Genomic DNA, 18,000 nt, shown 5'->3' with positions numbered 1-18,000 from the left:
GTTTTTAATAGTGGCCAGTAATTTACCGTAAATTCCCATTTTAAATGTTGACACTGTAGTTATAATGCAAATCTTCCAACAAATGTATCAAAAATAGCAAAATGTGTCCAACAAAAATGACAGTGTGGAAGTCGCTTCCTAGCGGTCCCACTGACAGACACTTCACAGGATCCAAGCTTGCAGGTTTTAACAAAGTTTTAATGCTCATATGTTTCATCAACTGTTTCCTTCTCCCAGAACGTGACTTTTCAGCCACGTCCGTACCTCTCTACCCCTCTGCTCCCGGCCGCTTACTGTTAAAGACAACAGATGATTAGATTAACATGTACCACCTGTGAAATCTAATCACCTGCCAGCTGTGTCTCGCCATCAGCACATGCCCCGCCCCTGCCCGATGGTGCTCATCCTCAGTACCATGGACAGCGGCGGTGACTTTTCCTCCTGCAAGCAGCGCTGACTACACCTCCCCCCACATACAGCTTGTTTTTTTGTTTTTTTTTATCATTTTCCACGTTTTGAAAGACAAATGTTGACACGTGTGACCTTAAGTCGGGGGTTGGCAACCCGTGGCTCTAGAGCCGCATGCGGCTCCTTAGCGCCTCCCTAGTGGCTCTCTGGAGCTTTTTCAAAAATGTATGAAAAATGGAATAAGATGAGGGGAAAAAAATAAATTTTTTGTTTTAATATAGTTTCTGTAGGAGGACAAACATGACACAAAACTCCCTAATTGTTATAAAGTACACTGTTTATATTAAACATGCTTCCCTGATTCAAGTATTTGGGGGGGGGGGGGGGCGTTTTGTCCTACTAATTTTGGCGGTCCTTGAACTCACCGTAGTTTGTTTACATGTATAACTTTCTCCGACTTTCTAAGACGTGTTTTATGCCACTTCTTTTTCTGTCTCATTTTGTCCACCAAACTTTGTTGTGCATGAATGCACAAAGGTGAGTTTTGTTGATGTTATTGACTTGTGGGGAGTGCTAATCAAACACATTTGGTCACTTTCAGCTGATCGATGCTAACATGCTATTTAGGCTAGCTATGTGTACATATTGCATCATTATGCCTCATTTGTAGGTATATTTGAGGTAATTTAGTTTCCTTTAAGTTAATTAAATGTATATCTCATGACACACTATCTGTATGTAATATGCCTTTTAATTTTTTGCGGCTCCAGACAGATTTGTTTTTGTATTTTTGGTCCAATATGGCTCTTTCAACATTTTGGGTTGCCGACCCCTGCCTTAAGTGGTCACTGCTGAAGTCTTTCAATCCTGCACAATTGCCTCCATCGGTTGGGTTGTTTTTGTTGCACATCATTACATCCGTTGGGTGTATTTTGTACTGTAGTTTTAAAAAAGTATGTCATGATTTTTTTTTAACATCCCTGAAAATGCCATCTTCTCTTAATTATTATTTTTTTAATCCTCTTAAAGAAACATTGCACTTTTTTTTTTTACCACAAGCATTTGGGGCTGCAGTGCTCTGTGCGCGACTGCTTCTGTCTGAAATAATGGAGCTCTGATTAAAACGTGTCTTTAATATTCAGTTTGCTACACCGCCATTTGAATTAATCTTCCCTTTTTCTTGTCTCTGCATTCTCTCTAATTTATCTCCGTCTTCCCTTCATCCTCTCATCCTGCTCTCTTTCTCCCTCCCTCCCACTCTCCTCTCAGTGACTTCCTGAGTCAGCTGACTTCAGCAGAGGGTGAACGCTGCTACTGGAGGTGCCGTATCCTGCAGAAACCTTGTGTGTGTGTGTGTGTGAGAGTGGACACAGATGGGAAAGCGACTGAGTCAGAAAGGCTGCCTCCCATCGCCGTCCTCCGCTCCTCTGCTGCTATGGAGATCAAGCAGGCTGAATCACAGCAGCGTCCGCACAAAGAGCTGAGGTAACACATGTGAGATGATGAAATGCATTCAAGCACAAGCATCTGTACTGTACTGTACTGTACTGTACTAGCATAGCAGATGTGCGTGGACCTCTCGTGCGTCTCGATTGCTCGAGTAAAGCAAGCGTTGCCCGCCTGAGGCCTAGTTAGTGAAGACAATTTCCTTGCTCATCATCGTAGGCATACGATGTGTCCTTGGTCAGAGGCGGTTCTAGCTTCAATGGCATCCTGGGCAAGACCCCCCCCCACCCCTCTATTTTCCCCCCTTCATCCTCGTGGCGCCCTGAGAGAACGCTGCGCATGTGTTGGGTATTTAAAACCGTCACCGCCCTCGGTGTTTGTGTCTGCTCCAATAGCAATCAAAGACAACAGAAATACCATAAATTCCGGACTACGGCCGCTACTTTTTTCCTACACTTTGAACCCTGCGGCTAATCTATGGTTTTTTCTTCGCTGACAGCCATAATACAAATAGTTTTCATAAGCAACGGCACTGAAAAGGTGTGTTGTTGTTTGTGCTATGGCGCCATCTTTGGATGAGTTGGCTCACTGCAAGTGCTGCTGGGTGACCACTACGGTATTTCCTTCTGTTTAGTACTTTAAAACAGGGGTCTTTGAAATTTTTGACTCGGGGGCTGCATTGGGTTAAAACAATTTGGCCGGGGGCCGGGCGTATATACTCTGTATATATATATATATATATGTATATATATATATATATATATATATATATATATATATATATATATATATATATATATATATATATATATATATATATATATATATATATATATATATATATATATATAAATCAATCAATCAATCAATGTTTATTTATATAGCCCTAAATCACAAGTGTCTCAAAGGGCTGCACAAGCCACAACGAAGTCCTCGGTACAGAGCCCTATTCCTCACGCACTAATTGACTGAAAGAGCGTGCACTTGCTGCACGCTCGCCCGACACTGCGGCGCGAGCGCGATGATGTCCCGTTATCGATGGAAAAATGCATTTTTAAACAATATGATTTGCTTAAGCAGGTTCAAAAACCAAACTATCTATTAAACGAGATAAGAAGCAAGGAATCAAGCAGAGACAGAGTTGAATTTTGCTCATGAGGAGAGACGTATTGGGCTGTACACTCAGTTACAGTTTCACCCTATGCTCTAATGCAGTGTTTTTCAACCTTTTTTGAGCCAAAGCACATTTTTTACGTTGAAAAAATCCGGAGGCACACCACCATCAGAAATCATTAAAAAAACGAAACTCTGTTGACAGTAAAAAGTCGTTGTCGCAATTGTTGGATATGAATTCAAACCATAACCAACCATGCATCAATATAGCTCTTGTCTCAAAGTAGGTGTATTGTCACGACCTGCCACATCACACTGTGACTTATTTAGAGTTTTTTGGCTGTTTTCCTGTGTGTAGTGTTTTAGTTCTTGTCTTGCGCTCCTATTTTGGTGGCTTTTTCTCTTTTTTTGGTATTTTCCTGTAGCAGTTTCATGTCTTCCTTTGATATTTCCTGCATCTACTTTGTTTTTATCCTTCTTCGTGGGGACATTGTCGATTGTCATGTCATGTTCGGATGGACATTGTGAACGCCGTCTTTGCTCCACAGTAAGTCTTTGCTGTCGTCCAGCATTCTGTTTTTGTTTACTTTGTAGCCAGTTCAGTTTTAGTTTCGTTCTGCATAGCCTTCCCTAAGCTTCAATGCCTTTTTCTTAAAGGCACTCACCTTTTGTTTATTTTTGGTTTAAGCATTAGATACACTTTTACCTGCACACTGCCTCCCGCTGTTTCCGACATCTGCAAAGCAATTAGCTACTTGCTGCCACCTACTGATATGGAAGAGTATTACACGGTTACGCTGCCGAGCTCTAGACAGCACAGACACTCAACAACAACACATCATTTGCAGTAACGAGTGGTGGTCTCTCCCTGCAGGTAGAAGTGTGTATGCTGAGCTAGCATGGACAATGCATGCAAGAGATGGTGGTCATCTGGCTGTCGGGCTGTTGTGTTTCTCCACACGCTGGCCTTCTCCTACACAGGTAAAGATTGCTCTCACTCAATAAACCAAATCATGTGACTGCATGGGGTTTTAGTCCTTGACTAAGCACAAACCGAGAAGGACGACACAAGAAACTAACCACTAAAGCTTCAATGTAAAGTAGGGGTGATCAATCCAGATGTCGATCCTATTGATTACCAAGTGTAGTATTAGTATACAAACACAACTGAAGTGATTTGATTGATATTATTTTGTTTTTATAGCTACACAATACTTTTTTATATTGTTTACAAACTCAGGGAGTGAGTCTCTGGTTGCAGGAACGCTTTGAAGGCAAATTCTAATTATTTAAATGGGAGCCAATAGTAGTTTTTGTTTAGTTATTGTGCACTAGCCACTTTATTTTTATTAAAAAATATTGTTATGTAGCACTCAATACCACACATTTAATGCAACATACAACGATGCTAGCAAATTCTACATTTACTAATATAACTTACTTACTTACTTAGGCCTTAGTATTCCCTGAGGAACATAGGCCGTCAACGAAAGCCTTCCATACATCCATTCCGGTCTTGTGCCCTTCGGTCGAGGTGCTGCCATGACAGCCCCTCAGCCCTCATCTCCTGTTCCGTGCTTCTTCTCCAGGTTGTTCTTGGTCTCCCTCTGTTTCTTTTTCCCTGTGGGTTCCATGTTAGTGCCTGTTTGGTGATTGATTTATTGGGTTTTCTGAGTGTGTGGCCTATCCAGCTCCACTTCCTTCTCCTGATTTGCAATTCCACTGGTTCTTGTTTGGCGAGTTCCCACAGGTTGGCATTGGTGATGGTGTCTGGTTAGTAGACTCTTAGGACCGACGCAGGCAACGGTTTATGAATGTCTGTAGTTTAGTGAGTATGCTATTGGTGGTTTTCCATGTTTCTGATCCGTACAGCAGGATGGATTTGACATTTGAGTTAAAGACTTTCAGTTTGGTTTTCAGAGAAATCTTTTTTTGCTCTCCATATTTTGTTTAGTATGTTGAATGATGTTCTTGCTTTCCCTATTCTGGATTTGACATCTTCATCTGCCCCCCCATCTACACTGATTATGCTCCCCAAGTATGTAAAACTGACTTATTTTTTCTAATATAAGCTTAATAAAAATGTTTATTGTGATTACTTTAGTCACCTGTTATAAAACATGTTCAGTTCTATAATCCATTGTCAAAGTACAGATTGGTACTTGGGATCGGATTGGATCTGAGGCCAAAAATCTTCTAAAATGCTTCAACAATCCCTTTATTTTACTCATACTTGAGTACAATTACTGTACTTTCCTACTTCCTGTTCCCACAGGTGCCGTTGAACCCGCCCCCAAAATTGACGGACATCATCGGGCGGCGGTAACACTAAGAGAAAACATGACGCACAGGTTCCGCTGTCAATCAGACGGATGGGATCGCGAAGCCCAGCCCTTGCTGACCTGGTACCTAAACGGGGAGCCGCAGAAGGTGGTCTCTCCAAAAGGCGGTCAGGTGATGACCACGCCTCATAAAAGGTCTGAGGTCAGGAGATTAGGAGCCAATCACAGCAACAGCTCCTTCGCCCTCCGGGCCAGGAAGTGGGACAGAGAGCTGGTGTGTGTGGCGTTGGACCCCAAGTCTGGCACCAGCTACAACGCCACGGTCACTCTCAATGTCCAGTGTGAGTGCCATTGAAACAACTTTCTTTTGGTCACATTGATAAACTACTACCAATCTATGTATTTTACAGTTTGTAACGCATTTTATCATCGCCATCTGCAGAATTGGAAAGGAATACTATAAAGACCAGTGTTTCTTAACCATAGGGCCTGGGCCCATTGTTGGGCCGCGAGCGTCCCCTAGGCGGCTGACAAAAAATATTTGTTTCTACGGTACTCAGTTGTAATACACTTTTCCACCACTTGTGGCAGTAATGACAATATCAAACAAACATGAAGTCTGGAGCTAAAATCATACAAAAGTGCAAAAACGATGACTTAAGTGGTGAAGCATTTGCACTTTAATTTTATTGACAGTTTATTTAATAAACATATATAATATAAATTATTTATTATTACATTTAGATTTTTTTATTTAATTTATTTATATTTATTTTAGCACTGTAATTATTTGATAGGATTAAAATCAAGAGTAAGATGAGTAATTCAGTGTTAATATTTACTCCTCTGTAGTGAAAAAGTTGGGCCCTGAGGTCTTGGAATAGGGGGTTGAATCACCAAAAATGATTCCCGAGCGCGGCCACCGCTGCTGCTCACTGCTCCCCTCACCTCCCAGGGGATGGAACAAGGAGATGGGTCAAATGCAGAGGGTAATTTCACCACGCCTAGTGTGTGTGTGACTATCAGTGGTACTTTAACTTTAACAAGGTTAATAAACACTGATATCGACTGCTGTTGACAAGAAGCTAAAAATTTGCTTGTTAGTGATCAGAACTTTGTGAAAATTGGCAACCCCACCGAGTTCAAATTTCACCAAACCAGTCCCATTTGTCTAACTATTATAGCTTTTAAGTTATTCACAAACTTTCTCAAAATCCCAAACCAGTCCCAATTGTTTTTGCTACAATTGTGCTGCAAACATTTTCATTTGTGCCACTATGTTTTTTAACAGGGGAATTTAGGGCCTTAAAATGTCTAAAATTCTCCTAAAATCTCATAAAAGGGACGGAAAGAGCAGTGACTGAATTCATGTACTCACAATTCATCCTGGCCCTCTGATTTGTCTTTGTATTGTTTTGTCTGTATGAATAAGAAATGGTCTTAAATGATACTCATTATGTTCTTAAAACAGTCTTGACTTGTTGAAACCTTTAGACACCCTGTTTTAAGTTATTGATGTTTTATATATTTTTATGGTATTAACGTGTTACTAGTCATAACCAGCCCTCCAACCAGGTCAAAATCTCCCCAAATTTGTCCCAATCATTTGTGCGGCAAATATTTTAGGTCTAACTATTATAGTTTTTAAGTTATAAACTAATTATGATTAATAACTACCTCCATAAAATGTTAATAACCTAAAACATATAATAGTTAGACCAAAAAATGTTTGCAGCACAAACCAACACAAGCGCAGCATAAATGATCGGGACTGTTTTGGGGAGATTTTGAGAAGATGTGGGTTAGTTATGAATCATAATTCATTATATATATAATAATTACACAAAAAATGTTTGCATCACAAACACAGCGCAAACACAAAGGACAGGTTTGGGGAGATTTTCACATAGCTGGAGTCTTGTTGAGTAATAACTCATTAGTTACATGCTAATAACATACAACATTAATAACTTAAAGACAATAATAGTTAGACAAACATTTTTTGCAGCACAAACGATTGAAGCATGTTTGGGGTGATTAAGACAAAAAATAATTTTTTAATAACTTAAAAACTGTAACGGCAAAAACTACTAATTTTGCAGCACAAACTTTCAGAAATGATTGGGAGAAGTTTAGAGCAATTTTGACAGGTTGTGATCAGAGGTGGGCGATACAACAAATCTTGAGTAGTATCACCGATGCTAATACTGGCCCCGATATCGATATTTCCTACTTGGATATTATTCAAGATGATTTAATGATATTGACATTTTTGCCTATGTCGACCTGGAAAAAACAACACAGGACAGAACTAAAAATATATACACTAAAATATTTATGAACTATTTAATAATTTATACTACGGGTGTCCCGATCTGATATTGATACTGTTGACCTATCCTTGCAACAACTAGATCTATACCAAATATAGGTCCGATATCAGCAAAAAAAAAAAAAAGAATTGGATGATATCAGCTTGCATCTAAGCTCCGATACAAGCAGTCCTGATTTACTTGTGCAACGCTGGACAGCCAGTTAACATCTAAATGTCCTCAAATAAGCACACCAGGTTGGTCTTTTTCTTGTACTTTTGTCAAGTCATTTATAAAAAGTAAATATGGTAGACTACTAAAAGCTAGCAGCTACACAACCGCTAAGCCCACATTGGTGCACAAGCTAGACAGGTGTAACATATGTCTTTCATTGAACAATATTACAGTCTGAAACAGCACATTTGTCAGTAAACATGTATCAAATAATCATAGTTGCATATTACTTACTTATTTAATGAATTTTTGTGGCTAGCAGATGTAGATATACCTAAAATATGTGCTATATCCTGTTAGCAAAAATTAAGAAATATCTTTTCTTTTACAAAAATGATCTGTCTTGGTCATATACAATAAAAAAGTTGTATTTTTTGTTTGGTATTTCATCACTGTAAATATACTTAATTTGTGAGCTATATTTAGAACACTAAGCAAAATAACCTGCTAACAAATACTGACATTTTTTATTATTCTTTTTTCAAGAAGTATATCTCAGATTTTAGTGCATAATATTTCTGATAAGAAAATTGGTCTCAAAGAAAGTGAGTGCATGGTTAGAAAAAAATATACTTATATATAACGGTACAAGCGGTAGAAAATGGATGGATGGATGTATGTATATATATATATATATATATATATATATATATATATATATATATATATATATATATATATATATATATATATATATATATACTTTGACTTTATATGTTAAATATAAAATTAAAATAAATAAGAGATATTATTTTCAGATGCCACTGTGTGAGATTTTTGAGATTTGAGATAAGATTTTATTCCATATAAGTCCGCACGTCACTCAGTTGTGCCTCAACATGGATTGCGGACTCGGCTAACTCCTGGCCTGCTGTGAAGTGAGCCCGTATTGCTATATGAACTATTTTATACATTTCCATAGTTTAGTTAGCTGAGGTATATAATGTACAGTGTATTTTGTCAACAACTGTATGTGTGTAAAGTATTTCTTGTGCTGAGCAATCATAAAACTGCTGCGAAGACGCACTGGCTGAGGCTTGCAGTAATCCCGCCTCCTCCCCCCCCGTAGAATGTACCCCCTGACGGGAGTGTTATATCAACTAAAGCCCACACTTAAACTTTCCACGTGCAAGATTGAATCTATTTAAAAAAGTTATTTAATAAGAAGCCAAAAAGTGCAAAAACAATAATGTTCGTGTTGGAGGACTTGTGAATGACTGCAGGGCCACAACATTAGGTACACCTGCAGACTGCAGCACGGATTTCATATTTCATTCATTCACAACTCCTCCAACACGAACATTATTGTTTTTGCACTTTTTGGCTTCCTATTAAATAACTTTTTTAAATAGATTCAATCTTGCACGTGGAAAGTTTAAGTGTGGGCTTTAGTTATAACACTCCCGTCAGGGGGTGCATTCTACGGCGGGGGTGCATTAATCCAGCACAACAGCGGCGCATGAACTTCATTTATAAGTAAAGGTAAGACCATAATAACGTTTTTTTTTATTAAATGTGCTTTTTTGTGTGCTACAGTTTGTATGTGTAAAGTTAAAGTTAAGTTAAAGTACCAATGATTGTCACACACACTAGGTGTGGTGAAGTTTGTCCTCTGCATTTGACCCATCCCTTGATCACCCCCTGGGAGGTGAGGGGAGCAGTGGGCAGCAGCGGCGCCGTGCCCGGAAATAATTTTTGGTGATTTAACCCCCAATTCCAACCCTTGATGCTGAGTGCCAAGCAGGGAAGAATGCTGGTATGAGCTTTTAAACATAACCCGTTAACTGCTGCCAATCAAATGGTGAATAAGATACTCTTTAGGGTTCATATGTTTGTAAATCTGACTGTGATGAAGTCAGTGCCTCACCAGCCATGAACCTCACCGCACGTCACTGGTTGTTCTGGAACCTGATACTCAGTTTCCAATCTTAGGGTAAATCAACTCAAACTTCAGGTTTAAACTCAGAGATTTTTGAGCCTCTTACCTGGAATACCCCCTGAACAAAAAACACACATCACGCTTGTATACCTGTATATGGATCGGATACTGTTATCGATATAATCGATATTTGGATCAACGCGCCCACTGATACTATTGCTTGGTCTTGGCGGAGGTCTGCAATGTTTCTACCAGTAATCAAAGTGCTGAGTCATCCTTTGCTATGCCTTCTAGTTCAGCCAAAGATCCTGCGGGTCAGCGCACACTACAGTGAAACCTCAGACCCGGGCCTCATCTTAGTCCTCTTTGCTCTGGTTCAGTCCAACCCGCCTGCCACCTTCGCCTTCGTGGACCAGGCCGGCCAGCTGGTGGCGAACACTTCGGACGTCCTCCTCCTGGACTCGCACAACTACCCCTGGCTGACCAATCACACGCTGAAAGTGACGCTCAGCAGCCTATCGAGGAATATCTCGCTGAATGCCAGCAACAGCGTGGGCACGGCGCAAAGCAACCTCACACTGGCAGGTCACTGGCGTGGCAAACCAGGGCTGTATTTGAAAAACTGGTGTTTACCTTCGGTACCGCCTTACTTGCTGTCTCTCCTCCAGAGTTCCTGCAGTCTCGTGTGGAAGTGCCGATGCTGGGAATCGTAACTGGCGGGGCGATGGCCTTCATGGCTCTTCTCATCCTCAGCCTGATTGTCCTCTGCCTCATGCAAAAAACAAAGAGCAAGTCCCTCGGTAAGACATGTATCCCCTTATGTGTGTGAGCACTGTATAATTAGACTCACTGTATTTTGTTACAGATGATTCAGTGGAGATTGTGATGACCAAGAAAAGGTAAAAACTGTTGACTTGGGGGGGAATACTTGACAGGGCTTATTATGTTTAACACAAGACGTTATCAATTGCCTGCAAATATTCAAAGTTTAATCACAGAAAGAGATGTGAGGTAGTACCATAGAGGAATGGCAACATATAAACATGCATAAAGGAGCCATATGTAATAATCTGGCCAGAAATGGTACTGCAATCATGGTCAAAATTCTGTAGTCTCCTCCCCCTCTCCCTGACTGAGGTTGCCAGATACGCAGCCGAATCCATCTCGATCGACTGGGCTACTCCAAGGAACTTCAAACTTCCACTGCCTCTTACTAGGGGTTGAGGTGCTGGGACCATAATAGCTGAATAGACAAGCCTTTTGTCAATAACAAATCTATAACTCACACATTTTACACAGAAATTAGACTATTTTCAGGAAGAAGTACATCATGCCTGTGTACAATATCACAACAAATGGCAATCATATGGTTATTGTCAGTACTATCAGAAAACAAAGACTTAAAGGCCTACTTAAACCCACTACTACCGACCACGCAGTCTGATAGTTTATATATCAATGATGAAATCTTAACATTGCAACACATGCCAATACGGCCGGGTTAACTTATAAAGTGCAATTTTAAATTTCCCGCTAAACTTCCGGTTGAAAACGTCTATGTATGATGACGTATGCACGTGACGTCAATCGTTGAAACGGAAGTATTCGGACGCCATTGAATCCAATACAAAAAGCTCTGTTTTCATCTCAAAATTCCACAGTATTCTGGACATCTGTGTTGGTGAATCTTTTGCAATTTGTTTAATGAACAATGAAGACCGCAAAGAAGAAAGTTGTAGGTGGGATTAGCGGCTGGCTCCAGCAACACAAGCAGGAGGACTTTGACTTGGATAGCAGACGCGCTATCCGACGCTAGCCGCCGACCGCACGGATGATCGGGTGAAGTCCTTTGTTGCTCCGTCGATCGCTGGAACGCAGGTGAGCAAGGGTGTTGATGAGCAGATGAGGGCTGGCTGGCGTAGGTGGATAGCTAATGTTTTTAGCATAGCTCTGTGAGGTCCCGTTGCTAAGTTAGCTTCAATGGCGTCGTTTGCAACAGCATTGTTAAGCTTTGCCAGGCTGGAAAGCATTAACCGTGTATTTACAGGTCCATGGTTTAATGGTATTGTTGATTTTCTGTCTATCCTTCCAGTCGGGCTTATTTCTTTTGTTTCTATATGCAGTTAAGCCCGATGCTATCACGTTAGCGCCATAGCTAAAGTGTTTCGCCGATGTATTGTCATGGAGATAAAAGTCACTGTGAATGTCCATTTCGTGTTCTCGACTCTCATTTTCAAGAGGATATAGTATCCGAGGTGGTTTGAAATACAAATCCGTGATCCACAATTGAAAAAGGAGAGAGTGTGGAATCCAATGAGCCAGCTTGTACCTAAGTTACGGTCAGAGCGAAAAAAGATGCGTCCTGCACTGCACTCTAGTTCTTCACTCTCATGTTCCTCATCCACGAATATTTCATCCTGGCTCAAATTAATGGGGTAATTGTCGCTTTCTCGGTCCGAATCGCTCTCGCTGCTGGTGTAAACAATGGGGAAATGTGAGGAGCCTTTCAACCTGTGACGTCACGCTACTTCCGGTACAGGCAAAGCTTTTTTATCAGCGATCAAAAGTTGCGAACTTTATCGTCGATGTTCTCTACTAAATCCTTTCGGCAAAAATATGGCAATATCGCGAAACGATCAAGTATGACACATAGAATGGACCTGCTATCCCCATTTAAATAAAAAAAATTCATTTCAGTAGGCCTTTAAACAAACTACAACCAACGCTAGCAATGGTTAAACTGGTGAAAATAAGTAGAGCATGCTTAGCAGCTTAATGTACGCCCAAAAGAAAAGAGGAGACATTTTACCAAGGTATGCCTATAGGCTACTGTTTCAAATGTTTCAGATTGCCATATAACTTGGTACATGTAGTCCACAATATGCAAACACGAATGAGGAATTCTTTTATCATGTGATTTGGCTGTCTTCATACACAATCCTTAACAGTGAGATGCTAGCTGGTAGCTACTGAACAACACAGCTAGAATTTCGACTATCATGGTCTTAGAACCCCACAAAAATATTAAGCACAATTTGGGAATGACCATAAATACTTCAAATGTGTCTCATACGTCAAAATACTCACATTGTCAGGTATTAGTGCACGTATTGGAAGCAGCAACGAGAAAACAAGTTACTGTAAGTAACACAAGTAAAGAAGGAAGCGGAAGTGACACAGTCCAACAAAATGCTCCAAAAAAAAAGTATCTGCAAAATGTACAAAACAATTTGAGATTTCTTAACAGTGACACTTAAAATATAATGTTTATAGTGATGAGTTAGTTAAACATTGGTGCTCGATGCATTACAATAGTACACACACGTCCATACTGCAGCCCAACCACAGTTATTGAACTGTGGTTGGGCTGCACTTGGGCTGCACTTTTCCACAAACATTTTTTTAATGTATTGTTTGTACACTAAACAAGCTAATGAGACGTAAACACATTTTGGCATGTCTTTATTTATTTTCACAGTGAGTCGACCAACCTTAAAGCAGTGAGGGCTTACATCCCAAGAGAGAACATGTCGCTGCCTTCCAACATGCAGCTCCATGACCTCAGCACGTTGAAAAAAGGTGAGTCTTGAACTTAAACCAAGAGCCTAATATTCATATTTTGCATTGGACTTCAGATGATACAGTTGTCACATACAGTAGACTGATCACATAATTCCTAGCGGTTATGTTGTTATCCCTGCCCACCTACGATATATCACAAAAGTAAGGCTGCAGCTAACGATTATTTTTCTATCGATTAATCTATAGATTATTTTTTTCGATTAATCGGTTAATCTATAGATTATTTTTTTCGATTAATCTATGGATTATTTTTCCTTTTACCGATTATTTTTTTATTCAAAATGAAGATGAAAAAATAAATGTAGGCCCGTTTTTTCAAAAGGCATGGCTTTTATTTACAAAAAAAAAGAAGTATGGCCACTCAGTCAACATTGACAACAACATGACTAAATATTCTGTAACAATGTAAACATTTAAAACTTTTAACATTTAACAAAATTAAAAGTAGCTTATTTGCTTTTTAATGTGCAAATATAAAAGTCAACATCCAGTGCAAATCTTAATATTCTGCAATAGTATAAGCATTTCAAAAGTAAAAGTATTGCTTATTTTGCTTTAAAATGTGCAAAAATAAAGATAAACATCCAATACAAAAAAGTGCAAAACGAAATATTCTGTAACAACAGTGTAAACATTTCAACAAAAGTGAAAGTATTGCTTATTTGCTAAAATGTGCAAAAATAAAGATAAACATCCAATACAAAAAAGTGCCAATCTAAATATTCTGGAGCACTGTAAACATTAAGTATTGCTTTTAAAATGTGCAAAATAAACATCCAGTCCAACACAGTACACAATAACCAATTCTACTCATTCCAGTGAGTGACTAACAGTTGTAATGAAGAAATGTTAGCATATGTACATGCTCTGGTTCCTTTCTTGTTTACAATATTCCCAGCAGCTGAAAATAGGCGCTCAGAAGGGGTCGATGTGGCTGGAACTGAGAGGTAATTAGCCTTCACCTCAAGCCAGGACTGCGAGTGAGCTGAGCTGCAGTTTATATTTTTAGAAGGTCAACGGGCTCATAGTGATGTTACTAGTAGTTGACTGGGAGGTGTTTATTATCATTTGGGGAGAGTCCGCTGCCTGATGCTCACCTGCTAAACACCTATCTGCTCCACGCTGAAGCGCTGACTACATGCGCTCTGAATACGCACTGCTGATTGGCTGGTAACGCTCTGAATACACGCTGCTGATTGGCTGATAATGCTTCGTGTGTACCAATCAGATGGTTGTGTGGGTGGGACAATGCTGCGTGTACCAATCAGATGGTTGTGTGGGTGGGACAATGCTGCGTGTGTACCAATCAGATGGTTGTGTGGGTGGGACAATGCTGCGTGCTGAGACAGAGGCAGAGGAGCGAAGCAGCTTGTTAAGACTTTAGCAGCTAAAGTTAGCTTTAGCGTAGAAACTCGTTCGGTACACCCCCGTACCGAACCGAAAGCCCCGTACCGAAACGGTTCAATACAAAACACGTACCGTTACACCCCTAGCAGATACAAATGACACATTCATGTTTTTGTGTAATGATAACGTATGCTCGCGCGGACGATTGACTAGTTGATGGTTTTCTTTTCAAATGTTCGTTCATAGCCGTTGTGCTGCTATGATAGGCTATTTCCGCTCGACACAGTGTGCATACAACAACATTATTAGGCCGTTTATTGAAATACTCCCACACTTTTGACCACTTTTGGCATGCTTTTCCCCCCTCGCTCGCACCGCTCGCATCGTCTGCTTTGATCGTCTGCTTTGCGGTCCGCCATGACGGTAGTGTGACGTAAATATGTGACGCGTCGACGCACAAAAACGGCGTCGACGTATTTACGTAACCGATGACGTCGACTATGTCGACGCGTCGTTTCAGCCTTACACAAAAGTGATAGTGGTAGCCTCTTTTTTATGTGATTATAAAAAATGTGACAAAATTAACTTGATTGGTCTGAGTTAGTTTTTATGTTGTACAAATAATGTATCTTCGTTAATCGATTCAGGCCTGTATTGGCCGATGCCCATATTCATCCGAAATGATACCAACATGAACTACGAATGTAGTGTGAAAAATTAGTAAAGGCTTGATCAGTTCTCAAACAAAGAACAATGCTAGGTATTAAACATTAACCGGTTTATTATTATGCTGTCTTTAAGTTGAAGTGGAGTGGTAATTGGGTTTTTTTTTGGCGACATTTAGTGGCCACAATAATTCATTTAACTAAGATCAATAAGTTGAATGATGCGGACACGTTTGTTACTGGATACTTTCTAACACGCTTCCCGCCTTGAAGACGTAGTAAGTAATAAGCAACTATAATTATTCGATACTTGTTTATATTGACAGATGTCCTGTTTAAACTGCAATATTTAGACTTAGACTTAGACAAACTTTATTGATCCCCAAGGGAAATTGTTCCACACAGTAGCTCAGTTACAAGGATGGAAAGGGTAAAGTTGGAAAGGATAATGCAGGTATAACGTAGACAATTTTTTTTTACCATAGTAGCAATATAGAATATAACGTATATGTAATATTTACATATTATATATAATGTGTATATAATATATACTGATATATTATATTATTATATTATATTATATTTTTATATAATATATACAATATGTAACACATTCCAATTAATAGGGGCGGTATAGCTCGGTTGGTAGAGTGGCCGTGCCAGCAACTTGAGGGTTCCAGGTTCGATCCCCGCTTCCGCCATCCTAGTCACTGCCGTTGTGTCCTTGGGCAAGACACTTTACCCACCTGCTCCCAGTGCCACCCACACTGGCTTAAATGTAACTTAGATATTGGGTTTCACTATGTAAAAGCGCTTTGAGTCACTAGAGAAAAGCGCTATATAAATGGAATTCACTTCACACACACTTCACTTCACAATTACCATGTACAATAATATTACAGTATATGTAACAGCTGCATCAAAACACAAACAAACAAAAAAAAGGTACTTATTTACTTATGTATGTCTAGCTCATGTGCTATTGTGTGCTTAGCTGTTGTGTAGCTGCTAGCTCCCAGTAGGCAAAAAATGCAAATGTATTGGTGGACATGTAGATGTTACCTGGCTGTTCAGCTTTGCACAAGTACACACACTGCAGGACTGCTTGTATCGGAGATTTCAAATACAAGCCGATACACGCCTGATATCAAGCCGATATCCAATATCAATATCAGATTGAAACACCTCTAATATTGGCTGAAAAAGTGCTCAGAAGTACCCCAGCAGGCACAAGACATTAAAACAACTTCGAGAACTTGTTGAACGCGGTCCTGACGTTGGAACAACATTCTTTTTGACGACGTTTAATCAACGTTGGGTTCTGATGTTGATTTGACCATTGAATTTTGGTCATTTCCCAGCCAACAAAGTGGATCTGACGTTAGACATCAACGTATTTACAAATACAACTATTTTGCAACGTTGTTACAAAGTCAGTTTTATGTCTAATCAACGTTGTATCAACGTCTTGTGCCTCATTCGAGATTTATTATTGTACAACTTCAAAGTTAGTGTATCTTGCTTACACTTTTTGAAACCGTCCTCCATTGCGCTAATAATCCTTCATTACTACCTGAAGCACGGGAGACTGCACAGCAAAACGGTGGCGGACAGAAGAAGAAAGAAGAGGAGGATGAAGACCTGTCTTTAGCGTACGCTGCCAGAGGTCAGGTCTCGCTGTTGCATTCTTTATTCAAAGTCCAAATAGCGTTGGTATTTGATTTTCTACATCGTGTGTTCTCTCCCAGGGTTTGCCAGATATCCCATGGTGGGATACATCTACAAAGTGAACAGCACAAGCAGTGAGGAGATCTGGCTGTGACGGACCTCCAAAGCAATACACATATTATTTGTGCATGTATGACTATAGTTTCTGGAGGTTAATTTGTGTCTTTATTACCAAAGCTTTCTTTTGGACACTGAATTTATGTAGCAGAATTTATTTTGCATTTGAATGTTGTGAACTTAATTTTTTTTTTTACATCAAATTATGCTGACAATCTCATTGAATAAACATTTGTGAGAAAAATTTGTGTTTAAAAATTCAGTTTGTAAAAATACAGTAGATTGTATAAAAATTCAATGTATACAAATACAGTGTTTTAGAATTCAGTGTAAAAAAAAAATCTGTGTATTAAAATTCTGTGTATAGGTTTTTTTAAAAAAATCAGTGTATTAAAAGTCAGTCTATAAAAATGTAATATAAAAAAATATAAAAATGCAGTGCAAAAATAAGTGTATTAAAATGCAGTGTATAAAAATTCAGTGTAAAATAATTCAGTGCAGAAATATTTCTTCAAATTTAAGACTCACTCCAGGTAAATTAAGACTGGTTCTAAGACAGGACCGATGGCTTTAACTTACTGTAAGTGGGTATTGAGTTTTGAAGCAATGAATATGTTTGCACTGAATTTTTTTAATACACTGAATTTTTACACATTGCATTTCAATACACTATATTTGAACAAACTCAATTTTTAAACACAGATTTTGCTCACACATTTTTATTCAATTAATATTGAATAAAAAAATGTGGTTCACAAAATTCAAACGCAAACAATTTGTTATGATCCGTTGCCAGTTGTTCTGTTAGTTTGACTACCTCAGTTCTGTTTCCAGCACCCCTGGGTTTGTGTTTTGGTTACCATTGGTGCTGATTAGTTTCACCTGCCTCTGATTAGTGTTTGGGATGCTCACCTGCTCCTGGGCACTAATCAGAGAGCTACTTATTC

The 18,000-nt window shown here is 39.4% G+C and overlaps 1 protein-coding gene across 1 annotated transcript; it reads left to right on the top strand.

The window, feature by feature from the left end:
- The first annotated feature begins 841 nt into the window (after positions 1-841).
- On the top strand, positions 842-17,482 carry LOC133663913 (transmembrane protein 25). The gene is made up of 10 exons (XM_062068643.1): positions 842-945; positions 1,678-1,893; positions 3,842-3,948; positions 5,243-5,590; positions 9,969-10,259; positions 10,343-10,474; positions 10,540-10,573; positions 13,153-13,253; positions 16,848-16,934; positions 17,017-17,482. Exons 3-10 carry the CDS (start codon positions 3,867-3,869, stop codon positions 17,088-17,090), a joined length of 1,149 nt encoding a protein of 382 aa, XP_061924627.1. The 5' UTR covers positions 842-945; positions 1,678-1,893; positions 3,842-3,866; the 3' UTR covers positions 17,091-17,482.
- Positions 17,483-18,000: the final 518 nt, after the last annotated feature.

The sequence above is a fragment of the Entelurus aequoreus genome, linkage group LG13 (assembly GCF_033978785.1).
Source record: "Entelurus aequoreus isolate RoL-2023_Sb linkage group LG13, RoL_Eaeq_v1.1, whole genome shotgun sequence".
Taxonomy (NCBI): domain Eukaryota; kingdom Metazoa; phylum Chordata; class Actinopteri; order Syngnathiformes; family Syngnathidae; genus Entelurus; species Entelurus aequoreus.
Note: the sequence above shows the minus strand (reverse complement) of the source record. Positions and strands in the feature narration are given on the sequence as shown.

Excerpts from the sequence above, each read along its gene's own strand:
- LOC133663913 (XM_062068643.1), top strand. The coding sequence starts at position 3,867 with ATGGACAATGCATGCAAGAGATGGTGGTCATCTGGCTGTCGGGCTGTT. Across the intron at positions 5,591-9,968 it reads GGTCACTCTCAATGTCCAGT|TTCAGCCAAAGATCCTGCGG; the intron begins GTGAGTGCCATT and ends TATGCCTTCTAG. Across the intron at positions 16,935-17,016 it reads TTTAGCGTACGCTGCCAGAG|GGTTTGCCAGATATCCCATG; the intron begins GTCAGGTCTCGC and ends GTTCTCTCCCAG.